General features: G+C 36.1%; 1 protein-coding gene across 1 annotated transcript; it reads right to left on the reverse strand.

Moving 5' to 3' along the window:
- Positions 1-2,741: 2,741 nt before the first annotated feature.
- LOC142637324 (putative inactive disease susceptibility protein LOV1) lies at positions 2,742-6,907 on the reverse strand. Its single transcript, XM_075811598.1, has 2 exons — positions 3,255-6,907; positions 2,742-3,140 (listed from the first exon to the last, which is right to left on the reverse strand). The coding sequence occupies exon 1, from the start codon at positions 6,902-6,904 to the stop codon at positions 3,311-3,313; it is 3,594 nt and encodes a 1,197-aa protein (XP_075667713.1). The 5' UTR covers positions 6,905-6,907; the 3' UTR covers positions 2,742-3,140; positions 3,255-3,310.
- Between the last annotated feature and the right edge of the window lie 2,160 nt (positions 6,908-9,067).

Raw genomic sequence — 9,067 nt, forward strand, 5'->3', positions numbered from 1 at the left:
GGACCGCACGGTTCTTGACACCGGTTCATGCGGTCCAACTCCGGTTTTAGAGGTTCACGAAATTAACTATAAATACGGTTCTTTATGCTTAAATAACCAGTTTTCATCCTGGTTTTCGGTTTTCACGGTCCGACCTCCCGGTCCAATCCGGTTCTAAAAATAGTGCCTGAAATGTCACGGTAAAGAGAATGGGCCGGGTTTGGGTAAAAATCTGAATTTTTGGGTTGGGTATGAGTATTACCCAAACCTGTTCCATAAAAATTAAATTAAAAAAAAAATCTGTTTAAAGATAAAATTTCGGCAATGAAATAGCATACCAGGGAAGGGAAGTGCTGTTCAGGTTTATAAAGGTGTTCTACCAAGTCCAATCCATTTTATTCAAAAAATAATATATTTGAATATTAAAAATAAAGAAAAAAGAAGAGGAGGATAAGCAAAATTATACATTTTATTTAGCCTATCTTAGCCCCTTTAGTCTTTTTACCCAGACCTGTTTTTGTGCCTCCTTGTGAATCTGGGATCATATCTAAAGAATAAAGCAAAAAGAGAAATGGTAGATAAAAACAAACAATCAGAGAACCAATATTTGGAATGAATTCTCCACAGTACTAGGAGTGATTGGTTTTATATTCATATTTGTACAAGAAAGTTTACAATAGGAAGGTTTTTGAATACAAGAGTCAATTACAAGTTTAAATCTTTCATACCACCGCTTCCCCTTGGTGCGGTGGTCATTCTACAAGTATAAATGCTTGTAGGGTGTGGGGGACAAGGGCTGAGGTTCAAATCTTTAGGAAGGAGCTTCATATACATATACACTTAGATTAGACTAGAGTAGAAATTCAATCTTATATAAAAAAAAAAAAATAAATCTTTCAGTATACAACTTTGCCCTTGATTTTGGGCTGGACTTGAGCTACGGCAGTGATCTGTAGTGCATTTCTTTCGGCTAGAATAACGGTAATAAATTCTCATGGTTGGTCGTTGCTTCTTTATCAGAGACAACAGCCAATTTATTAGTTGCAAATATAATATTTTGGATAGATATTATGATGCTTTTATTTGAATACCGCTGCCAGTTTTGGATAAATATTAAGCACAATTATAGGAAAACATATGGTAAGACTGCTGACTTAGTCCTCACAACCAATAAAATACTGTTATTTATGCAAATATGACATCATTTGGTAATTTTTATTTTTTATTTCTTGTATTGATTAGGAAGCTCACACATTCATTTATATAGATAACATCATCTCATTAGTTAAGGAGGACCACATCAACAATCCTCCATTTGTAAATAATAATCTCTCTTACTAATAGTCAATGACTAACCAAACTTAACTATGTGGTGTTCTCCTAAAATCACTCCCTCAACACGCAGGTAACAAATACCATTTTTTCTCTCCATTTAACGAGTCAAAATCTTCTGTCCTACTTTTCCCGCTCCACTCTATACTCCATCAATAAAAACTTGTCATGTGTTTATCTAATTAATTAAATACTACTATTAATTAATAACCGTAGCATTAATAAGTTAATAATGATAGTATTTAATTAATTAGATAAATACGTGACAAATTTTTATTGGTGGAGTATAGAGTGAAGCAGGAAAAATGAGACAGAAGATTTTGACTCCCATTTAACTGATGTAGCTAGATTAGACATTTGTCAAAAGACTAAGCATCATTAAGAAGCACAATACTACTCTGCAATAAATCTCATGGCTTCCATTTAATGGGAAAAGAAACAGATAGCTTTAGTCACAACCTTGTAATTTAGCATTAGCACTAGGATATAATCATTAAAAAAAAATTGCCAATAGAAAAGTATTTTTCTTTCCCTTTTTGTCAATTTAAAATTCTATCATTGCAAATAATAATAATAATAATAATTAAAGGCACTAAAAATCGGTTTCGGTTTGGGTACGAATATCAATATGTAAAAAATCAGAGTAACAAATAGGTACAAATGCTAATTAGGTATTAGGATTGAGTATCCATGAGGAAAATTTTCAAGTTGGGTTTGGGTATACCTAACCTAAACCTGGTCCATGACCATTCCAAAATTGGTATGCTGGCTCACAATATATACATTGATTTTTTTTTTTTTTTTTTTTGAGTACCTGTCCCTTCCTAAGATGCACAATAGTATGTTGTGCAATATAGCCTAGTACATTGCACAATTAAATCCAAACATATCACTATTAAATTTAATTTTTGTAATAATGACTGCCCAGTCATTTGGTGAATATAATTATGTGTTTGAATTTAGGGCAAATCACAATTTTTCACCCCTATCACCTCAATTACACTTATAACTCCTTGAACTTTCAAAATGCATGATCAACCATGCTATCTTTGTCATGAACTTCAAGGTCTGTTTTATAGTCTTGTATAATTGAATTGCTCACCTCATCATATGATTCCACTCTCAATCTACTGCACAATGTTAACATTACAATATGATGATCCAGTTCAAAATTTTCTTTCATCCTTTAATTAGTAAATTGGTGCACAAGAAGAACAAGAATGATTGTTCTTTCACCTCAGTTTGTTAATCAAAAGCCGTTTTGTGATTGGAAATGACAAATGAATAACATAACTACTTGTCTTATTTAGGGAAAGGGACAATTAGCACAACAAATTAAACCGAATAATTATACAAGAAGAATCATCATAGTACATTAGTCACAAACAGATATATCTGTTCAGAAAGAACATATAATAACCCCACACCCAATAAAAGAATATACACACAGACAGTAGCATTTCGTTTGCGACAAAGGATAAAATATTATTCTTAGTCATTTGCATGGCAAGCATATGACTATTACATATTATTGATCAGATACCCTAGAAACAACAGAGATAGTAGCACTTTTTTTTTCCTTAGCAAAGAGATAGTAGCACTTTGTTTGTAACAAAGTGCACGATTTATTTGAGTCATTTGCATGGCAAGCATGTGACTTTATTGATCAAATACCGTAGAAACAAGTGAAACATAAAAAATAATAGTAGAGAGTACCTTATGGATGGTGACCCAAAGAGTTGATTTCATCTCCAAACAGTTCTGCTGGTTTTTGTCCAAAGCGCACATAGTTTCTCGCGGCCAGATGAGTTATGAAAGGATTGATAAATCTGTAGTTGCAAGTTGCAAGTTGCAGTGTCAAGATCTTGATGATTCATTGATTAGTTTAAAGGACTAAAAAACCAAAAGGAACAGTCAAGCAGAGAAAGATTAAGAAAGACAACCTCAGGTCGGTAAAAGCTTTGAGTTCCATGAAGCATTGACTTGTGATTATCCACAATTAAAATGGGATGATTTCATTAATACCTTTTGTGAATTCCAGTGGCATATCTTTTACCTTCAATTCACGAATAGTCTTTATATGCTTCAACCCAGTGGAGACCTTCAAATTCTTGCAGGACCGAATCTCCAACTTCTTGAGTCTCCGCATTGCTTGTTCCTCCACAATCCATTCTTCCAATTCATGAAGCATCCAGAATTTCAGAACTTCAAGCCTGGTAAAGCCTCCCATAGAGCAAACCATGGTTTTCCCAGTATAAGAACCTGAGTAGAAATAGAGGGATTTAAGCTTGGAAAGCTTCTCTAACTCTGGCATTGGATCATCTGAAATTCCGGAGGCTGATAAGGTAAGTTCAGTCAAGCTTTGAGGGAGTCCGGTGACGTTTATGATGATGAATGGATTTTTTAATTTACCAAATAAATAAATACTTGAGAGATTGACGAGTCCTGACAAGTGATTCACATGTAGATCTTGAGGTCGGCCCATTTCATCAATTGATTTCAACATCAATGTTCGAAGGCCCTTCAGTTCCACAGCAAAACTATCTGTCAATTGTTTTTGCTGTGACAAGTCTAACTGGAACGCCAATTCCAATCTCCTAAGGTTTTTCAACCCGCTGAGGAAATGCTTCATAGGGCTGTCCTTATGAGGAGTGAGCATATACCCGCCCGACCCGAAGGACTCCTGATCTACAAATGCACCCCGCAGTATTTGGAGATTTGGCGGAAATTTCTCATTTCGTCCTTGCCCAATTTTGCCTCGACAAATCTCACTCATGTACAAGTTTTGAAGCTTCTGCAATTTCCCTATTGTGCTGGGGAGCGTGCGGATATAAGTATGATTGACATCCAAAGTTTCAAGGTTCACTAAGTTGCCAATTGATGATGGAATGTTCTCTAGGTAAGTCCACCTTAAACCTAGATATGTTAACTGAATTAATTTCCCTACAGTGTCAGGCAATTGAGGTCTACATACTTGTTCAAGATCAAGTACCTTTAATTGTAAGAAATGCCCACTTGCAATGCCGTTACGAAGGGTGGTACCAACATCTTCTCCAGTTCCTTCTTGAGTATCAAAGCAGAGGATGGACCTGGGATTTTTGTAGGCTTGCATTCTAGAATTCGTTGAATCAATTACATACACATCAAAGTCCGAAATTTTTCTCTCTCGCAACCAGAGTTCTCGTAGAGTATCAGGGAAGATACATGTCTTGACCTTCCCATTCTGCTTTCTTTCCCCTACTTGAACCAAGTTACGCCTTATCAACTCTTGCAAAAACTTCTTTGCAATGGCAACAGATTCAAGAGGCTCTTGCTTATCATCCTTCTGTTGTACCAACCCTTCTGCAACCCACAAGGCGACTAATCTCCTCGAAGCAATTTCAGAGTCTCTTGGGAACTGTGCGAAGTAAGAATAACATTTAGGTAGTCGTGGATCCAGAAACAAGTCTTTTTCATGTCTTTCAAAGTTTTCCAACCATGGTGTTTGGTAAGCACTGACATGGTCCAGCACCCTTGTCAAGTCCTTAATCATCACTTTTTTCCCAGACAATAGATACCCATAACTTAAGATGGTAAGTGGCAAGCCTCCACATCTTTTTACAACTTCATTTGCCTGTTTTTCCCATTTTGATAAGATTTGATCAGGCTGAGAAGGTTCAGGCTGAAAGCGCACCATCTGGGTAAACAAATCCCAGCTCTCATCATTGGTTCGTAGTTGAAGTTGGTATGGGGTGCTGCTTCGGTCAGCATGTGAAGCTACACTATTGTCTCTTGTGATGAGCAAAATTCTACTCCCATTTCCACAATCCTGGAATGCTTCTTTTAGAGTATCCCAAATTTCCTTGTTAGAGACTTTGTCTAGAACTAGAAGGTACCTTTTGGGCTTCAAGAAATCATTCACCTCCTTGAATGAGTACTCTTTTTCCTTCCCTGTCCTATGATTCGGCAGGACATTTTTTCCTAATCTTTTTAGGAGTACATCCTTATTACAGTCCACCGTATCAGGTAGAGTTACCCAATATCTGAAAGGAAAATGTTTCTGAATAGCTTTATGGTTATAAACCACCTTTGCCAGAGTTGTCTTACCTATGCCTTCCATCCCCACAATGGGAAGTGTGGAGAATGGCTCAGTTTCAGTGGTTAGCTGCGAGACCATTTCGTGTACATCATCTTCCAAGCCGACCACCGAGATTGTGTCCACCCTCAATTCAATGCGACATACCCTTATGCTTATGGAAAGAAGTCTGAGAGCTTCCACGAATAGGTCATTTTCTGCGGAAAAGTTTCGCCAAAGATCTGTCTCCTTTTGTGAACTACGGTTTCTCCTTTGTGAGGCTGATAAAGAGACACAACTCATTGCATCTTTCACAATGATCTTCATTTGATTATTCCATTCCTTTATTGAATTGGGCATGCCTTCTTGGACTGCTTTTGCATCTATGAGAACTTGGTTCACATCATCAAAATAATCAGGTAGCTCTTCTAATTGAGAAGCTACCATGAGTTGTTCCTGATTGATCTGCTTGCGAAACTTGTCCAGAAGATTTAAAATTTCCTTGTCATCGGTTGTGGCCTGAGTTTTCTGTTTTGGGGAGCGATCGACAGATTTCTGTGCAACTCTTCTGATGAATGTGAAATCATATAGAACCTTTTTATAAAAGAGGTCCCAGAGCCGTTTCTTGATGTTGCTAAAGCTCTTCTTGAACTGACGCCTCGCCCACCAATTACCAATATACGGAAACCATCTCATTCGATCTGCTGTTTTCTGTATGCTATCAATTGCATTGTGCAGGTCGCTGATGATATCCACGGCTTCATCCACCCAAGCCTTTGCCGTTTCACTTTCCTTTGGAATCCCTGCTAAATCTTGCAGGAAAGCATGCAGTAGCTGCTGTGGCAACTTGATGGAGTAGTCTATTTCCTTTTGCTCGTCAGTCACTAAGTTTGGATTCTTAGCCATCAGAAAATTTAATTTCCTTGCAATAGAGACACCTGGTTTTGGCCCCGGAAGATAAAGAGAAGAGTTGTCTTCCTCTATTGGTCTGTCCTGCAAGCTTCTAACAATAAACCTTGACCGCTCTAATGATTTACAAATTCCGGGTCGTGTCTTACGAATTTGATCATTTATTTCAGCGTTGCACGAACCCAACTCAGCCTGGTGGGCGCAAGTGCTTATAAAATTCCTGACAACAGAGTAAATCGATTTCTGCGATTCTCTTGTTTCAGTCAGTGTTCGGTAGGATTCCTCGTAACCCTGTACCTTGTGAACCACGGCTTTGGTTTCTTCCACCCAATCTCTATCAGCATCACTTAGTTGTACAATGTTTCCTGGTTTCAGTTGAGAATCCCGAAGTTGAGTGGGTTTCTCATCTATTTTTCTCCCGGATTCCAAAACCTCTTCTACATCTTTTATGATAGCTTCCAAGAGATTGAGATTCTTTCTAAGACGCCGGTAACGATTTTCCACCCATCGAAGAAATAAATAACTAAGAAAAATGATGACAATGTACCCACACCCGATGATTATGAGGAAAATGAACAAATCAAGAACATAGGCATTAGAAATTATGGATATTACAGGCGAAGTTTCCATGGGTGCTCTGTTCTGGTTTTTTTCTTGGTATACGAAACAAAGCTTAATGACATTGCACACTTATGAAAGGCCCCATTACATGGTCCAAAAGTGATCATTAATGACTTGGAATAATAGAATTCGTGAACCATAAACAATCCCAAAACTAGGGAACGAAGATATGGTTTGAGGAATTACCAAGCTTCCTAGATTCATAATAGAATACGTGAACCATGACCAATCCCAAAACTAGGAGGCAAGGCAAATTTGGCTTGAGGAACAACCACCCTTCACGGGTGTCACTATATACATCTGGGCAATTATTAGTTTATAATACAAAGTGAACATTGTAGACAAAATGATTATTTCAATATGGCTAATATTTGCCACGTTGGGAGAAAGTGTACAATCATTTTGCTTACAATGTACACTTTGCATTGTAGTGTTCATGATGTAAACTAATAATTTTATATATATATATGAGAAGAAATTGATTGTCGTCATCATTGTCTTCATCATGTCATCTAATAAATCAATGAGATAAAATATAGTAGTTTTGACATAGTCATTAATTGTTGTATGCTTTGACAAAAATCCACGTGTCACTATTGTATGCATGCTTCAATAATTGATCCGACGTCTTTTAACTTGTACTGCCAAAATTTTTGTAGAAAAAATTAATTGCCTTCATCACTGTCTTCATCATGATCTAATAAGTCAATGAGATGGAATATAGCAGTTTTGACACATGTCATTGTTCCATGCTTCAAAAAAATGACACTTGTTATCATTGTATGTATCCTTGAGTCATTGGAATCCAACATTTGTGTTAATAGTCAATAAGTTGTGCATATCATGGGTAATTTCAACAAAATACTAGTCTAATTTTGTTTTCCACGTATACTTAGAATTTGTTAATTATGAAAATTTTTAATATATATTTATTGTGATTCTGTTTGTATATGTAACTATTTATTAATTTTACTATTTAAAATAAATGATGTCATAATATTATAATGGAGGTGTAATATAGGAGGTTTTAAAGGAAATCCTTCTAGAATTTAAACCCAATATATAAAAGTTGGCCTCATTGCTTGCACTACACACGAACACAAAATTTACTACCAACTCCAATCTGAGGTTTATGCGTTTGTCTAGTGAAATGTATGCGATTGTCAATCATTGCTATAGCCAAGAATGGGGCTAAACAACCCTCGATTTAGATTGATTTGCAACCCAATTATGAGTTGACCACGTTGTTGTTGTGGGTTGCCGATAAAGACAGGGCTTGTGGTTGAATCAAGCGAAGCATTTTTATGTTAGCCGATTGGAACGTCGGTCTTTCATTTTGTTTATGTATATATAAACAAAACACCATCATTTAGTGTTATGTTAACCCAAGCAATGTCATTTTTTACTAGAACTAAACACATAAAACTCTCAGTTTTCTCATTTTAAAATAAGAACTCTCTCTCTCTCTCTCTCACACACACACAATTTTGAGAGGCAATGGTTCAATAAGCTCTCTCTAGAGTCCATACCAAAACCCTAGTTGATTTGTCACTAATCTGTCAAATTCCGCCACTAATCTACAACGGTAACTCATATTTGAGTGTGTTTTTCTATGTATTGTGTCTAACTGACTTTTTTTTCTTTCTTTGGTTGTTTCCATGGATGTATCATATATTTGTATGAATTTGTTGAGTAAGGTAATTGATTATTTTGTATGAATTATTTTCTTCCTATATATATATATATAGAGAGAGAGAGAGAGAGAGAGAGAGAGAGTTAGTTTGTTTTAGTTCAATGAATCATATGTGTTAGTGTAATTGTGTATGGATTATTCTGTTCCCATTTTTATTTTTACTTTTACTTCCTAGGGTTTGTTTTGTTCATGAGCTGATCTCATGTGACTGTGTTGGGGTGTAATGTGTTTACCTTTCGCTTTGCTTCATCAATGTACCATACACTGTTGTGAAAAAAAATAAAAATAAAAATAATTTTTGGTAGAGTATGAGTATAAGCTTGAGCATGATTGATTGTTTTTGTTTTGTTTTGTTTTGGTTGTAAAAGGAGAACACTATTGGAGCATGAGTATGAGAATTTTTTTTTTTTTTTTTTGTGTTGGTTGTGGGGGAAAAAATTATTTGAGCTTGAGTTTGAGTTTGGATTATGCTTCTTACT

The sequence above is a fragment of the Castanea sativa genome, chromosome 5 (assembly GCF_040712315.1).
Source record: "Castanea sativa cultivar Marrone di Chiusa Pesio chromosome 5, ASM4071231v1".
In the NCBI taxonomy this organism is placed as follows: domain Eukaryota; kingdom Viridiplantae; phylum Streptophyta; class Magnoliopsida; order Fagales; family Fagaceae; genus Castanea; species Castanea sativa.

Excerpts from the sequence above, each read along its gene's own strand:
- LOC142637324 (XM_075811598.1), bottom strand. The coding sequence starts at position 6,904 with ATGGAAACTTCGCCTGTAATATCCATAATTTCTAATGCCTATGTTCTT.